At 55.2% G+C, this 17464-nt stretch overlaps 1 protein-coding gene and 1 long non-coding RNA gene across 2 annotated transcripts in view; one reads left to right on the top strand and one right to left on the bottom strand.

The window, feature by feature from the left end:
• The window catches only part of LOC119862977 (cytoplasmic phosphatidylinositol transfer protein 1-like), a 42046-nt gene extending 31832 nt beyond the window's left edge, over positions 1–10214 (bottom strand). Inside the window, 2 exon segments of the mRNA XM_038420571.2 lie at positions 5083–5285; positions 10095–10214. Of these exon segments, the coding sequence (XP_038276499.1) occupies positions 5083–5130 (48 nt within the window). The 5' untranslated portion in view covers positions 5131–5285; positions 10095–10214.
• LOC122456069 lies at positions 10148–17464 on the top strand. The gene is made up of 3 exons (XR_006274709.1): positions 10148–10280; positions 14900–15022; positions 15375–17464. It is a non-coding gene; the product is annotated as an uncharacterized LOC122456069 (long non-coding RNA).

Raw genomic sequence — 17464 nt, 5'->3', positions numbered from 1 at the left:
CACAGGGCCCCATTTTTCCAGAGCGCCCAGAACACATGCATCCAGCCACCAGGAGGTTCCCCCTTGCATTGATGCCAGCTGACCATGGCAGAGATTGCATCACTCTCCCTGCCTCACTCCTGCAGAGTGGGGGGTGCTCAGAGGCCATGCAGTCCCACCCAAAGGTTAGCCGGAGGCTGCCCAGGCCTGAGGATGAGACCCACGGGAAAGCTGGGGGAAGCTCCACACAAGTCCCACCCACCTGACCTGGATGTCAGAGGTGCCGAGTGCCAACGGCTGAGTGCCCACAGCTCCAGCCAGTCAGTGGGAACTGCAGGTGCTCACCTCAGAAAATCATGCCCAAAGGGGCCAGGCTTAGGGAGGACTTGCACTGGGTAGAGGAGCTAAACAAGTGAACACTATAAAGGCAGTCAAATCTCAGGTTTCTGGGCATAAGCTGTATGTGAATGTGTGTGTGGGGAAATGGGCCAACGCAAGCCCCCCATCTCGCCCTGCACACACACCCCTTCATGGCAATAGCATTGCCCCATCCCCTGAAAAGTAGGGGAGATGGTGGCCTAAGTAGGTTTGCTGGGATGCGTCCATCTGCCATGGCAAATCCAACATGCCTATCCCTTCCCACAGCTCCAAAAACCAGCACAACCCCATAAGGACAGTGTCACCCAATGATTACAGCAGGGGCCTGGGGAGTCAGGACTTCTGGGTTCTTTTCCGAGCTCTGCCACTCATTGAGTGAGCTTGAGCAAGCCACTGCCTGGCTCCGTGCCTCAGCTTCCCCATTCATAACACAAGGGCAATGCTCTCGCGTGCCTAGGTCCCCCGAGCATTGATTGATGAGTGTTTGCAGAGCGCTTGCAGCGCCTCAGACGGGAGGGGTGAGAGCAGGGCCACTATTACCATGGGCGCCATGCAGGGCTGCTGCCCAGGGCTCTCCGCACTCAGCATCTTAACATACCTTTGGTTCGGTTTCTCAGAAGACCTGTTGATGAGGAAGTTTCCATGACGCATGCTGCCACGGTAACAAAGGCCTTTTGCAGGAGGCAGGAAGCTGCCTGCCTGACACTTCCCGTGCACGGGAGGCCTCACATGTAGCTGACCCTAGGTTCCCATGCTGAGCTCCGTGCCTGCTATCAAACCACAGCCTCCCCTCCAGCCGTCTTTCATACACACTCGGCCCCTCCTGCCCGCAAACTGTAGCCCTGCATGGCAGCTTGAAGCCTTCGCCCCGCCACCCTACAGCTGCTGTCGCTTTGTCCTGTTGAACAGCAGGCCGACGCAGACCACGACTGCATTGCAGAGCCTGCCCAAGCTCCCCTCCCCACAATGCGCTTTCTGGCTAGTTTGGAAACTAGAGATCAGCTCCCGTGGGAGAACGCAGATCTGGATGTGGAACTGGCTAGAGACTGGGGCCAGGCGCAGCTGTGCTAGAAGCTAAGTCTACCTGCATGGGGCCCACTCCAGTCACTGCCCCACTAACTCACTGCTCTCCTCTTCAACCCCCCACCCACACCAACCCCTTCTCCCTCCAGGTCACTTCTCCCAGCAAATGCAGTTCTCTGCATCCATCAACCATATGCTCCCAGCACATGCATGTGCCTGCACTCATGCCATACAGGTCAGCCCTCAATCTGCTCGGTAAGATAGAGCCTAAGGATTGACCCAAGCAGCTGCCTTCCACTTGCATGCGCCTCTCAATCTGCTACCGGCACCAAGTCCCTTTTCCCACAGCGACTCCAGCTGCCCTCAGTAAACCTGTGCCATATAGGTGGCATGACACCAAAGGTCGTGAATGGGGCCATGGGCAGATATGATGTGCCCATTTCTTGAACAGGAGAGCAGCATGTCTGGCTAGCGCCCAGCCATGGAACATGTGGTGTCAGGGAAGTTGGGATTGTTGCAGGTCTGTGGCACGAGACAGAAATGGACAGAGTGATCTTACAATTACCCCACACAGCATATTTCATCCAAATCCAACCCAAAGCGCTTTACAACACACACATACAGGAAGATGCCACTAACATGCAGACAGCTCTGAAGTGGAACAGAGCAGCTGTTTTAACAGTGCATAGCAACCCTGCGCAAGAGTTAAAGACAGGGAGTGGGGATGAATACTGTATCCAACTGAAACTGCCAGGGGAATTTATGATTGGTAGAGTGCAATGACCCCTCGTGGGAATAGGGCCAGGGCGTGCTATGGCAGAGTTTTGATGCTCACAAGTGCCCAGAACCTGGGTTTCATGTTTCTTCCAAACAGCAATGAACCAAATTCTGCTCTCAGTTACAGGACTGTAAAACCAGAGTCACTCCATTTGACTTCATAAGCGCTACTCCAGATTTACAGTGGCATAAGCAAGGGTAGATTTGGGTCCAGCAGCCCAGTGGCCCTTAACATGTACCTATCTGCATGGGTATCTCTAGCACATCCATCACTGCAGCTTCCAGGGGTCATGCTAGGGAACAGCCAGGAGCACGGATACTGAATCAGCAGTGCTGCTTCCCACTGCACCCTGTGGTTTTCCATCCAAGTCATGAGCCTGCCCCACTCTGCTTAGCTTTTTCCCCACAGTGAAAATAACCCTACAGCAAGCTTTCGGAAATGCCAGCTGCTGGTCACTGGCCTTTTTACCTGGTGGCGCACACTTGCCACCGCACATGGAAGCCATCACACTTAGCCCCCACCAGCTCCTGCCTAGCGCTCTCAATTCACACACACTAGCAGCCCCGAGTGTCAGGTCCCCTGAGAAGAGACAGTTCTACAGTCAGCATCCCGCAGGCTATGGTTTACACCAGTGCTCTTAGCACAGAACAGGGGGCTCCCAAACTTTTGCATGGTGTGGGTCACATTTTAACCCCATGCTTGTCCCCTCTCACCATCAGATCCCCTCTCCCCATCGCTCAACGCCTCTGTGACAACTCCAGCAATTGCTCTGATGGAAACATAACATCTGGAACACAGTATATGTACTGGTGCTGGGATGTAATGCAATATGACAGCTGGAAATGTTCTCTGTGGACATCAGCAGGTGCTCCAAGACCGCAGCTTGAGAAGCTGTGCTGTGGATGTCTTTTTAAATAAGGCTCAGGATTGCTGAGCCCATTTTACAGATGGGGAAACTCAGGCAGGTGCCCACGGCCACACGGTGACTCAGTCGCAGTGCTAGGCAGATCATCTACTCCCAGCTCCATGCCTGCTAGACCCCGCAGCACTGGACCCCTCCAGCGAAGTGGGGAAGGAGCCCAGACCTCAGCAACTGCTTGCTAAATGCGCACCAAGAACCGCTCGATGGCACTGCTAACAGAACTGGGATCAGAAACGCACTCTTATAGCCTAGTCCCCAGCTCAGCCCCTGGAAGCACAGGACAAATTCCCCAGAATGAGCCACACAGCAGCAGTGCAGGGAGCTCCCGAATCTGCTGGTGTCACTGTGGAGATTGGAACCCCACTGCCAATGGGCTGGGTTTGAGAACGCTGCCCTGGTACTGGAGCAGGGACTAGAGTGCGTGACTGGCTTGCGGCTGTGGGCCCGCTGGAGGCTGACATGCCCAGGAGGTCCCACCCCAGGCACAGAAGGCTGCACGCTCCTACCTGGCTCCCTCCTCCCCCACGTGATGCTGGAAGCCCAGAGCCCTCCCCGTTCTGCTGTGCAGACAACTCCCACTCCCTCTGCCCATCTCCCTGTGGACCCCCCATCCCCAGGCTGGGGAGTCTGAGACTGGCAGGGAGAAGAAGAGGCACAGAGAGGGGAGGCGGGTGGGGCGCTAGCGCCAGCTCTCCATCCACGCAGGGCTCCCCACCTGTTGCCCCGGGGATCTTCCCTCCTCTGTCAGTTCTTGCAGCCCCAGAGCCCTGCTGCCCAGCTCATTTGCCCTCGTTCATGGGATTTTCTCCATCAGCCAGACACATCAGAGGGAGGAAGCTTTGCCCCTCAGCTGGATCTGGTCAGCCCTGGCTCTAGGACGGCCTCCAGCCACCCCCACTCCTCCTTCCCCCGTGCTCTGAGCTGGATCCTCCCATTTGGTACAGGGGGACGAGATCCAAGCTCCTGCACCTCACAGCCCCGACTCCTTACCTTTACCCCCCGCTGCCACCTGCCCCATTGTACCCCTCACCCTCGGCTCCCCGCCATACCCCCCACTGCCATCCTGCCCCATTATACCCCTCAACCCCAGCTCCCCACTTCACCCCCTGCTGCCACCCTGCCCCATTATACCCCTCACCCCTGGCTCCCCACCTCACCCCCCCACTGCCATCCTGCCCCATTATACCCCTCACCCCCAGCTCCCCACCTCACCCCCCCGCTGCCACCCTGCCTCATCATACTCCTCACCCCCGGCTCTCCACCTCACCCCCCCACTGCCACCCTGCCCCATCGTATCCCTTACCCCATCACAGCTCTAGCTCCCCAACTCACCCCCCCGCTGCTGCCTCCTCCCCCATCGTACCCCTCACCCTCAGCTCCTCACCTCATCCCCCGCTGTCTCCTGTTCCATCGTACCCCTAACCCCATCCCAGATCCCCCCACATCTCCCACACACCTGCTGCGATCCTATTCTCTATTATACCCCATTAGACTCCAATTCCCCACCTTTACTGCCTGCTGCTATCCCACCCCATCATTCCTCTCTTCTCCCATTTGACCCCATATGTCCTTTGTCCTTCCCAAACTATTCTGCCATCACACCCCTCTTCCCACATCAGACCCTCATCCTCCCTTCCCATCTCTGTCCCCCCCACCTGCTCTGCCCCATCACACCCCTCCTCCCCCGTCAGACCCTGCTCCCTCCTCCCCACCTGCTGCTATCCCCCCCCCATACAGTATCTCTTCCTGACCCTGATCCCCTCCTCTGCCCCTTGCTGCTATCTGCCCCTCTATCCCCTCTCAGTGGCGCTCTGGCATGCACGGGGGCAGCGTTGCCTGGCTCACGGGAAGGGCAGACTCCCTCGTGACGGGTGTCTCTGGGGCCCCAACGTCTCTCGCAGCAAATGGAGAGTGTTCCATCGAATCCTTTAGCCGCCTGGGGTCCAGCCCACACTGCCCCTTTCACCCGCAGTGCCCTCCAGGACAGCAGCCGAGCGCTTACCTCTTCAGTGGTGAGTGGCATGCAGATCCGATACTCCTTTATCAGCATGGTGGCCCCCTCGCACTGCTGGGCTCAAGGTGCAAGGGCAGCCCCTCTGGAAGGAAGCCGATAGCGGGGAGCAGACGGGAGTGCTGGATCAAGTGGAAATGTCGATGTGGAGAAAGCAGAGTGGCACCCAAGCCTCCTTCGGAGAAGGACTCATTCTGCAGGAAGACAGAACCGCCCGCCCGCGGGGAGAGGAGAGATCAGAGCAGAGCAACAGCTGGGCTCTAGTCCGTACACCCGGGGACTCTCCGATCCCTTCTTAGTCAGAGCAAAGGCTCCTCTCTCCTTCCTCCCCTGCTACTGGCACACCTCTGCTTGTGACTTCATAAGCTGTTGCCATGGCAGTGGTTGTGAGGTCACCAAACTAGAGTGTAACAACCTGGTATGTACCAAGGGAAGGAGCTGGAGGATCCAGGAGCTGGGCAGCACCCCCAGCTGCATCAGCGCCACACAGCCACACATCAGCCATTCGGGGCAAGAAACAGCCACGCAGGGGAGGGAGGGATCTAAACTGGGGTTTAACCCCTTCTCTGCTGAGGGAAGGTCTGCACCTCTCAGCAGCTGCTGGTGCAGGGACAGGTGCAGCCCAAGGGGAGCAGGTGCTTCTCCCTTGGGAGTCCCTGGGCCAGTACAGCTGTGCTGTTCTCAGGGGTGCAGGTTACACAAGTGGCTCCAAAAACAGGATGAAGTGGCACCGCAGGGTGTAGCTAACCCCTTGGTGGGATTTAACAAGTGTGTAAACACCAAGGTGACCCACACGCTGTGGGAGGGAGAGGAGGCCACAAGGAGAGGTTGGTGTAAGTGGCTGCCTCCTCACACTCCTTGTTTTACACTCATGCTAGCTGCTGGTGTCCCTGCTCCCTCGGCCTGTGAGTGACAACGATTCACACCCTCCAGGCGCAGGCCTGGGCCTCTCTGCAGCCAATGGGAATGTTGCTTTTGACTCCAATGGTACGTGCAGTCGGCCCCCACTGAACACCCGGTCAGTGTAGGCTGCACTGCTGTGCCACTCCTTCCCCTGGTGTCTGACCAACACTCTTGAAGTAGCTGCTGAGTTCTGAATCCACTGGGGCCATTGGGCTTCTCGCGATGTCCCCGGCCTTGCCCTGGGACCAGGCAGCCTCAGAGGCACTTAGTATTAACTGGGTATTACACACCACCACAGTGCACAGTGCTGTACAATACATACCTAATGCCAATTACACCAGGCCAGTCCCACAGTCTTGACCTCAAGGAGTTTACAATCCCAGAGAGATAGACCCAGTCCGGACACATGATCCCTGAGCTGCCAGGGGAGGTAGATTTCTTTAATGGATTCTCTCCACCATCCAACTCCCTTTTCCTTCCTCTCTTCCGCTTCCATGTAAACTTACACCGTTACTGTAACAGGTTGGCAGCGTTTGCCTAAAACAGCCTGCCCTATAAGCTCGTGCTGAGCCAGCTGGCAAAGGGTTAAGTGGGCTCTGCTGACTTATTATCCCAGGTGGCTAAAAAGGAGGTGGGAGTGGCTTTACAGGGACAAAAAGAAAAGGAGGACTTGTGGCACCTTAGAGACTAACAAATTTATTTGAGCATAAGCTTTTGTGAGCTACAGCTCACTTCATCAGATGCAAGGATACAGGGACAGAGAACCATGAGTGCGGGCTAAGCACCCCTTAGGCAGGAACTCCAGGAGCAGCCAAGCCTACGGAGAAGGACTGACCTGAACTTTGTGCTGTTGTATGGTTAGTACCTTGGCTAACAATGCCAGGGCCCAGGATGAGGGTGAGGGTGGGCTCTACAGGGTATGTGGAATGCATCTGGGAAAGGCACTTGCTCAGTTATTTACTGGCAATTATTTGTGTGCAGAATAAGTGAGTGCTATCAGCACTGAACAGCTTCCGGGGAGGTATTTAAGGGGGCTGAAGTGAGGGTGGTTAACCAGCCCAGGAGAAGCAGGAGACTTTTCCCACACATAAGAGCCCCATGGAGGAAGATGCAAAGAGAATGGGAGTAGAGAGCAGAAGGGGCTTTGAGGTGGGCAAGCTGAGGCTGTTGCAGACAGCAGGTGAGGGAGCAGGAGAGAAGGAGGGCAGAGATACAGCCGGGAGCAGGGAGAGTCGGATGGCGCCTTGACTGAGAGGCTCAGACCTGAGGCAGCCACAGTGATGGAGAAGCGTTTTCTGGGTGCTGCTCATACATGGGGCTGCCCGGGGAGGAGTGATCCCCATATGCATCTTGCAGGTTGTTCAGGGCACTAGCAGCCTGGGTAGCAAGGCTTGTGTGGTTTCTCCCCCTTCCCCTCACCCCCACACCTGAGCAAGGGCTTGAGCTCCAACCACACCCTGTGCTGCAGCTATGGGAGTTGCTGTCTCCAGTGTCCGGGAGGGCATGGTTCCAGGCGTAAATCCATGCTGCTTACTGGGCTTCCTCTGGATCGGGTTCCACTGCCCTTGCCCCCTCGGCACTCCCATGGGGAATGGGCTGGGGGAATTCATTCTACCACTGCCATTCAGTACTGAGCTGTCCCACCTTTCCGAGGCCAATCACCCCCTTCACACAACATCCTCCCTGCGAAGCCCTCTCCCGGCTCAGGGACGCGTACAGGCAAGAGCTGAGTGCCCTAGCCACCTGCTCAGCTTTCTTTTCAAGCAGTAAGAGTCACATGTCTCCTCTTGAGATGCAAAGCTGGAGCAAGACCTCTCCCCTGGTTCCATGAAAACCCTTCTCCATTAAGACTGGGGGGATGAAAACGCAGGGAGAAATGCAGGTGGCTAGGGAAGGAGCTCTGCTAGGAGAGGGAGCAGAGCTAGAACAAACCAGGGGGGAAGGAGCTGGGGATAGAAAGGGCTGGAGGAAAATCCAGGGGCACGCTCCATGCTGCAAAAGCTGCACTTCTCCTGAGATCCCAACTGAAAGTTGAGCGGAGGACAATGAGAAGTTGGGCCTCGCCGCATAGGCTTGGGCTGGATAGGGGGCTGGCCCAGATCCAGCTGCAGAGATGTAACTCCTACCCGGGGATGGATGGGCAGGCAGAGAGAGCAGCCAGGTGGCCAGACAGACATCCTGTGTCCATTGGACTGAGAGTAGAGAAAGAGAGTGTATGAGCCTATATCCAGCAGACAGAATGCCCCTGTGCCCCTATGCTGGTGGCAAGACAGAGAGCCCATACCCCCTGGATGGCTGGGCAGACCGACTGCTTCGGGTGACGAAGAAATCAGAGCTGGAGAAGCCCTGTCAGGTGCCCTAATGCATATTCTGCTCTCAGGGCACTATGTGCCAGCTCACTGCAGAATTAAAGAGGGCAGTTAGCAGTATGGAAGAAACAGATGCAGCATTCACTCAAGGAGGGATGCTACAGCCAGGCTAGTAAGCTCTGGGGCCTGATCTGTGAGCCTCCAGCCCATTCACCACAATCTCAGCACAGGGACTTGGAGAGAGGGCAGGAGGGGGACACCAAGCAAGAGGAGATCAGGTCCCTTCAGCTTATGATTTGGATTGTGGTAGAGGGCCCAGCTGCAGTGAGCTAAGCACTATACACACTTCTAGCAAAGACCTGGCCTCTGCCCCACAGAGACAACAGGGGGACACCACAAACAAATGGGGGAAGCAGAAGGGACCAGTGAGACAAAACATGTTTTCATGCTATGGCAGTGCTATGTCCCCAAGAGAGGCGGAGGAGGCTAATTGTTTCACCTCCAGTAAACACTTATTGATTTGTGAGCTGCCTTCAGTGGAGATGTTGATCTCAGCTCCTCTGAGGAAACTGACTCCTGTGGAGTGGCTGTGAATTTCCTCCAGTGTAAATGGGAGCCGAACCTGACCCTTTGAAAGAGTTGTGGATTTGTCCCAGCACCACATGCACTGGACTGATCTGGCAGCATTTGTTCACATGACAGCCCCATCGGCTTTCATAGGACTCTGATATGGGCAGGGTGAGCAGCACTGGGACCCCAGTTTGGAAAATCAATTAGTATATTACACGGGGATGCTTATTAAGCATACACAGAGTGGTAATAGCCTTATCAGCCATGCAATAATAATCTTAGATCCACAGTAAATTTTATTAGATGTGCACTATCTAGCTAATGGAAACATTTAAATGCCATGCAACGACACATCTGGGGGTGGAGGGGAGGACAGAGGAGTGCGTTGTGGATTACGGAAATAATTAGTTGGGAAGAGATAGACCAGAACCAAACCCAAATGGGGTACTGGGATCTGCCAGAGCCAACCCACAAGGCTTGTTTGGGGAACGGGAACTGAGTAAGGCAGAGCCGTTCCATGTTCCTTTGCCCAGCCCTTGGTACCACAGGAATAGAGTGAGTGGGGGCTCCATTCTGTTTGGGTTCTCGCTCCCTGTCCATCATTGTGGCCTTTGATCAGCAGTGTGAGAGATGTCAACTCTATGAGGATTCATTCTGTTGTTTGTGAAACACCCTGTCTGGTGCCCTCTGAGTAATAAAACCATCTGGCTGAGCCCAGCTCCCTGGGACAGGACAGAGCCTCTCCCATCTGATAAATTGACACTACACTTTGTCTTCACCCAAAGGCCAATTTATTTATAACGCAGCTGCTAATCCCCAGCAAATACTGATTTTGTAGTAGATGTGTCACTAAGGTAACCTCCGAGCTGCCCAGTTAAACCTACCGCAAACAGGGATGCTCCTTGTTGGGCTCCAGGCCCGCCCTGTGCTGGGGGGAAGGCGCCAGGTCTTCAGGCGCTGTGAGCCCCGAGCTCTGCTTTGCTTTTTCTTTGTTTGCCAGCCCCCTGGCCAGGAGAACAGCTCCCGGGCCCGGCACACGGAGCTCGCAGACAAAGAAATCCCCCGACCCGGGCCCTAGGGCTCGGCCAGCCATCACATGCCCGGGCCCGGAGATCAGGTGCTGCGGGCGGATAGGTTACCCATTAAGGACGCCGTTTTACTGAGGCTTGACCTGGGGGTGGCTGCCCTGCCCAGCGGCTAGCGCGGGAGGCCGAAACTCACCAGAGAAAGCGGAGTCCCGCCGCGCCTCGCCCCACCCGCTCCCGCCCAGGTCCGCACTTGCCCGGGCCCAGCACTGACCGGGGGCCCGAGGCTATGGGATGGGCGCCCTCAGGGGGAATCCGCGCTCGCGGCCCCGCACTGCGGGGCAGAAACTTTACAGAGCCACAGCTCGGCTGGCAAGGAGAGGTCTGCCTCCCCCCACTTCCCTCCCGTGCCCCCAGCGCCCGCCCCCCCTCCCGTGCCCCCAGCGCCCCCTCCCTCCCCCCAGCACCCCCTCCCTGCCCCTCCTCCCTCCTTTCTGTGCCCCCAGCGCCCCCTCCCTGCCCCCAGCACCCCCTCCCTGCCCCTCCTCCCTCCTTTCTGTGCCCCCAGCGCCCCCTCCCTGCCCCCAGCGCCCCCTCCCTGCCCCTCCTCCCCCCTCCGTGCCCCCAGCGCCCCCTCCCTGCCCCTCCTCCCCCCTCCCTGCCCCCAGCACCCCCTCCCTGCCCCTCCTCCCTCCTTTCCGTGCCCCCAGCGCCCCCTCCCTGCCCCCTCCTCCCTCCCTCCCGTGCCCCCACCCTCCCCTCCTCCCTCCCGTGCCCCCAGAGCCCCCTCCCTCCCCCTCCCTGCCCCCAGCACCCCCTCCCTGCCCCTCCTCCCTCCTTTCCGTGCCCCCAGCGCCCCCTCCTGCCCCCAGCACCCCCTCCCTGCCCCTCCTCCCTCCTTTCCGTGCCCCCAGCGCCCCCTCCCTCCCCATCCTCCCTTCCGTGCCCCCAGCGCCCCCTCCTCCCTCCCTCCCTCCCGTAACCCCAGCGCCCCCTCGCCCTTCTCCATCCTCCCACACGTGGTTCCTCTGCCCCCCCACCTGCGTCCCCGCAGCTCCCCCCCCGCGTTCTCCATCCTCCCCCCCGCACTCAGCTCACCCGGACCCGGAGCGGCGGGATTCTCCTTCACATCTGTCCGTCCCCGCGGCGGCCGCTCACGGGAGTTTGCCTCCAACTCCCGAGCCGCGTCCAAAGCGGCCCCGCCGCCTCTCCCCCGCCAGCAGCCGGGCTGCCTGCGCCCCAAGAGGGCCGGGAGCCAGCGATCCGCGCTGCCCACGCCGCTGCCCCTGGGCTGCGAGTGCGGCTCCCTCACTCCGGTGCCGCCGCTCGCCGCATCCTGCGGCCGAGCCCCGGCTCACGCCGACCCCTAGGGGAAAGCATCTGGCAGCGCAGGCAGCCCGGCCGGCCCCGGCGGGGGGCGTGCGGAGCGTGGAAACACCTGCCCGCCGCCAGGGAGCCAGCCGGGGCAGCGCCTCCAGAGACACCGCGAGCGGGGAGCCAGCCGGAGCCCCTCCGCCGCTGGGACTGGCTGGCCGGGGGGCGGGGTGCCTGGCTCCGGCTGGCTGTGGGGCTTGCAGAGGGAGAAGGGAGGTTCCCGCCTGTTGGCCCAGGAGAGGGGCATCGCCAGGTTAAACTCGGAGCCTGACATTTGCAAACCCGCCTGCCGAGCTTGCTCAAGCCTTCAGTCCCGCAGCCAGACTAAAGCCCGCCGCACTGTCAGGGGCGCTGCTTGGCACCTCTGCAAATATTTAGGCCTCTTGAGGTGCCCAGATATGGGTTTGGGAGGCTAACTTTAGGCACCTTTGCAAGTGTTATCCCACATCTTTAAACACTGCCCCCCCCCCACACACACACACACTCAACCCACCTCAATTCAGCAAAACCTTACAGGCAGTCTCTTCCCTTTTCTTAGCCCACTGAAGTCATTGTGCTGTTTGCACAGCCTAAAGCTAAGCCCAGGAGTAAGGCCTTGCAGGATCTGGGCCTGGCAGCTGGATTATTATAGATTAGTGAGTCTGAAATCCTGCCTCATACAGCTCCCCACCGCTGGAGCAAGGCTGCTGCTCCAAGAAGCATGCCCACTAGATAAGACCTAAACATGGTCCTTGACAGAACAAGAAGCAGTGGTCTCAAGTTTCAGTGGGGCAGGTCTAGGTTGGATATTAGGAAACACTGTTTCACTAGGAGGGTGGTGAAGCACTAGAATGGGTTACCTAGGGAGGTGATGGAATCTCCATCCTTAGAGTTTTTTAAGGCCCAGCTTGACAAAGCCCTGGCTGGGATGATTTAGTGGGTGTTGGTCCTGCTTTGAGCAGGGGATTGGACTAGATGACCTCCTGAGGTCTCTTCCAACCCTAATCTTCTATGATTCTAAAGCACAAATGGACCAGGAATTTTTACAAATGCAATTTACTTTCCCCTGCTCATGCTTACCTCATTTAAGACCCACTTAAAACTCTGACCCTGTGGAGTGGAATCTCACTAAACCCTAAACAACCTCATCTCTGTTTGTCCTCGCATGTTTTTCCTTCCAAGTGTCTCTGGCCTATGGGTCCAGTTGTGCAGTCAGACCCAGGTACGCACATTCTAACACCCATGCAAAGTCCCACAGACTTCAGTGAAGCTGCTGGTACAGATCCAGTTACAGCATCAGGGCCGTAGCTTGTAATGAACAGGGGTTGTCTTTATGTATGATTTACACAGATTATCAGCACAAAGCAATAATAATGATTATTAATAAACAAGTAAGATTTAATGTGCCTGTTTCCCCAATGCACTTTCAGTCAACCTGGTCATTAAACACAGATCAGTTCCTTTTACTTTCTGTTTCCAGTTAGATTTTGGTGAGTTTCACTTGAGGGCTTTCATGCACTAACATGCCCTTGAAATATTTAGCTTGCAAACCCTTTTGTTCATTTGATTTCTTGTAAAATTTATTTTTTTAATAGAAACATCTGTAATAGTTTTAAGTTTTACACAGCATTAATGAACCCTCACTTTGGGGCCAGATTTAACCCAACAGTCTGTGCTCCTGCTGACCTCGAAAGGAGTTGAGAGCATTCATAACCTCACAGGATTGGGCCCAAGTTTTCCAAACTGAATAAAGTATAAGCCAGATCTTCCCTGGAGACAGCACATACCACAGTCTGTTTGCAAACACACAAGCGCTGCCTAGTATCACTCTCCCTCACCTGATCCTGACTGATCCCCTTGGAATAGGGTGCGTGCCAGGAGGGCGGAGGGGCTGGAATGGATGAACTCTAATGGAACTCAGCAGGAAAACCTACAAACAACCAGACCCAGGGAACAATAACTCATGATCAGCTGCACCTGCAAGGGCAAACCTTCTGGCATCACCACATGAAGCAAGTGCTAAGTTTGTTTTCGGAAACAGATGATTTGACAGTTCCAGGACCCCTCTAATGACACCCATGCTGAGACCAGATGAAAGCCCAGGGCCACTAGAATGGCTCAGCGTTGTCAATTCAAACCCTGCTCCACACAGGCGTGGACGTGGGGTGGCCTCTGGGTTGAATGCCATCCCCCGGGTTCTAGAATGTAGCCTGCAGCTGACCTGGTCTTTAATACACAAAGCATGGCCCTTGAAACTTTACATGCAGTGCTCCATCTTGATGCATATGGAAGGGTTGCTTGGATCAAAGTAGCACATTGCACGCCAGGATGTGTAGTCTCCAGGGATCACACGATTTTATACAAATTAAAGTTGATCCCTTGGGTTTCTGGAAGTTGCTAATGCTAGGCAAAGTTTGGGCATGCCCAACATGAGATGATGAGCTGGCTTCAGTCTCATGGGACAGAAAGTTTGTTTGTAGGAATCTTTCCAAGACAGTTGGAAGAGGTGGCTGCTGGAACTTCTGTAAGGTTTCAGGAATGGCCTTTTCCTCTGTTGCTGTCATGACCTGACCCTGTCTTGATGCATCCAGGCAGGGATGAGGAAAGGAGAGTAATTAACCACAGTCCCTGATTTTTCTCTGTTAAAACAAGATAATATCCATCTATTTTTGCCATGGAGAAAATTCAGCAGCAGACCTACACCACCTAGTGGTGATGGGAACCGTTGAATGTGAAATCCTTGAGAAAGGACTTTGTGCACCGTAGCGTTCAGCCTAATATCCCAGATTTTTTTGGAAATCAGGGGCTAACAGCCATCCATTTCTGAACCTGCCACATAGGGAGGCAGGGAGCAGGGAAGATGGAAGCATCAGGCCTGTTATGGCCATGAGACAGACTGATGTCAATTCAGGGGAGTTCCTGTCAACACCCAGCGTGTCATCGTTTATCTGTCTCTGAGGCATTTTTAGTGGGTCCATCACCATTGTGTCTTGGCACAGGCTTCACAAATTTTAAAGCATTAATGAAGTCAGGAAGAGCTGAGAACCCCAGGGGCCAGTTTCCAAATCCACAGAAGCCAATGAAGTTGTACCAGTTTGCACCAGCTTGCACCAGCAGGGAATTTAGCCCCAGATCTGATTCATTCAAGATGCACTGATCAGAGTGGTGGAGGGCATGTGGATCAGGTGGGCATGTATTTTGTACACGTGGTGGTGTTTGCATCCTGGAGTCTGTGTCCCCTAGGTAATAGGGCCGTGTGAGGGTTTGTCTACACTGAGTTAGACTGACCCAGTTACAGCTCTCAGGGATGTGAAAAATCCATACTCCTGAGCCATGTAGTTAAGCCAACCTAAGTCCCTCTGTAGACAATATTAGGTCAACAGACGAAATCTTCCCTCCTATTGGCATAGGTAACATCTATACTAGCTGTGCCACTGTAGCATTCAAGTGTAGCTAAGCCCTGAAGCTTGTCTGTGAACTGCCAATTGTGTAAGTGGATTTGGCCCCAGGCTTGTTTGTGGATGTTGGACATGCAAGATCCCCTGGACCACCAACATCAGTGTGTGTGACCGGGCTGGGGCAGGGAGCATTTTTCTCGCCTCGCTTGGCTGAGGAGGAGGGGGATAAATTTAGCTTTTGTCTTTCCAGGGAAGCAACACTGATGAATGGACAAGATGGATATCAGCTTTCCTTGCGGTAAACACATGCTGTTAAAAATAGTGCCAAGGACACCGGGAGCAGGCGTTGATGTAGCAAAACAGGCCTGGGAAGGTGAGAGCTCAGCATCACATTGGCCTGTCAGCTAGGGAGGAACTTGAGTAGCCCCTGGGGTGGTAGGGTGTCTGCCAGCGGAGGAAGAAGAGCTCAGCAATATCTTATGATCAAGTACGATTCTGCTCAGCAACCCTCCTCACAGCACACACATCTCATGCCAGCAAGCCAGTGCCCCCATCTCTCATGCAAATACTCCTATAATCCCCTCCCCGTGGCTGGAAACCCTCACCCCATTTCTCCACCCCGGTGCATAAACACTCCTATAATGCCCTCCCCTTGGCCCGAATGCCCCACCCCACAACCTGCTGAGCCCAGCGCTAAACAAACACACCTGCACTTCCCTTTGTAGGAGAGTGGAGATTGAAGAGCAGATCAGACAAGCTATCAGAGCTCCACCCCCATTGATTCCAGCTGGAGAAAAAGGGCATTTAGTTGGCCACGTGCAGAAGTCTCAGGATGACTGGAGAAGGGATGAATACTGACATTTTTCCTAAAATATTCCATGGAGATTTCCAGAGGCCTAAAGAACGTAAGTTCTCTGGCCTGCGCTATGCAGAACATCAGACCAGATGATCAGAACGATCCCTTCTGACCTGAAAAATCTCTGGGTGAAAACCTGGCCCCCATTGAATCAATAGAAAAACTCCCATTGACTTCAACCGTGCCAGGATTTTACACTAGGAATCCATGAAATAGCACTGACCCAGATGAACGGCACCAAGCAACATCTGTGTGGGAGTTGGTATTGGAACCAGTATTTAACGAGGAGCATAACATAATCACAGAGGCCAGGCTCTGTACCCCTCTAGCCCACCTTCTCCTTTTGGGGCTTCTCCTGCCCCTGTTCATCTTGATGGACATATTGGAGCACCACTGATGAAGACCCTATAATTGAACTACACTCGATGGGGTGGAGAATCCGCACTTGCCAAAGCCTTTCAGCACCAGGCCAGGGTAAATGGAGTGACCTCTCCTGCCATCCTCCGGGCAGAGCGTCTTTGTTAACCCCATTCAATTTGTCCCACATACTGTGTGCCAGAACTTTATGTCCCCACAATGACCTTTACCTGCTACGGGGTCCCATGTCTGGACTAGAGCCCCAGCCCTGAACCCAGCTGCAACAAGGGAAGTTGACATTTTCAGAGGCAGATCACCAAACCAGAGATGCTGACCCCAAGCCGCCCAGATGCAAGCGTCCCACTTCTCAGGGCAGGGAGTGATCTCTTTTCTCTCTGTGCTGTTACAGCAGTCTGGGCCAAGGGCAGTCGTGCAAGGTTAATTTCAGCAGGGAGGGAAGCACTGTCCCTTAAAGTCATAGACCTGATTCAGCAAGGTACATGAGCACATGAGCAGCCCCAGTGACTCCAGTAGGGTTACAGTCTGGGCGACAATGGGAGCATTCATGTGCTTAGCCATGTACGTGCGTTCTGAGTTTGCACCAGAAGCAGCAAGTGCCTGGTGCAGGAAAGTGTTGAGTTTAAGATGAATATTCTCCAACCTCCCAGAGAATGTCATGGGCTGGGTTTGGGGAAGGAGCACAGAGGTTAGAAAACCCCAGGTGGGCTGCATACCCCTTGAACTTAGCACTCAGTCCCCAACCCCAATGAGTCCGAGCAATCAAGCACCCTCTTGATGCAGCGTCCGGTTCCACAGCAGGGAATAATTAGTCCCTAGGCAAAGGCTGCATGGAATGTGCATCCATACCTTGCCATAGAGTTGCCATGTGGAAGTCTCTTAAGGTTCTGCAACACCTTCCTGAAATGCTCTGAAATCACATGTGTTAGCCACTGGTGCTGGTCGGGACTGACACCGCCTGTGACCATCAATCCATCCCAACGTCTCTCGTCTGCACTATCTATGACCTTGCCTTTCAGCAGAGTACATGAGGCCGTGGTCTTTTCCCACCAACCCAGCCACCTCTCCTGTAACACTCTGCACTCCTTTCATGCTGGGTATTCCACTTAGGGCCTTATTTTCAGAGGCACTAAGCACTCACACCTGGTTGTCCCAAGCTGGGAACCCAAAAACAGCGGTGGTCAGAATCAGAGGACCTTTGTGAGAATTTAGGCCTAAATCTCCCTGAGGCCAACTCCAGCTCCTCTCTCTCCTGCTGAACTCAGACCTGCCCTTGGCCCCCATTGTCTGACCCTGGCATCACACCCTAACCTTGAACCCTCCTTCTCCTCCCAATTCTCCACCTCCCTATCTCTACCACTATCCCATTGCCCCAAAATGTAGGTTGCATTATTCTCTCCATTCCTTTCCCTTGAGTTAGGATTTAACTCCAGAACTGGTTGTTGCATGGGAAGAACTAATCCCCGCTTTCCGCCCAAAGATTGCCCTCTCTTCTCTGTCACCACTGGCTTTTCCACTATACACTATCCAGCAGACTCACAACCTTGGTGTCATTTTTGACTCATCTCCCCACTGCATTGCATC

Source organism: Dermochelys coriacea, chromosome 10 (assembly GCF_009764565.3).
Source record: "Dermochelys coriacea isolate rDerCor1 chromosome 10, rDerCor1.pri.v4, whole genome shotgun sequence".
Taxonomy (NCBI): Eukaryota; Metazoa; Chordata; order Testudines; family Dermochelyidae; genus Dermochelys; species Dermochelys coriacea.
This window is presented reverse-complemented; position numbering and strand designations above follow the sequence as displayed.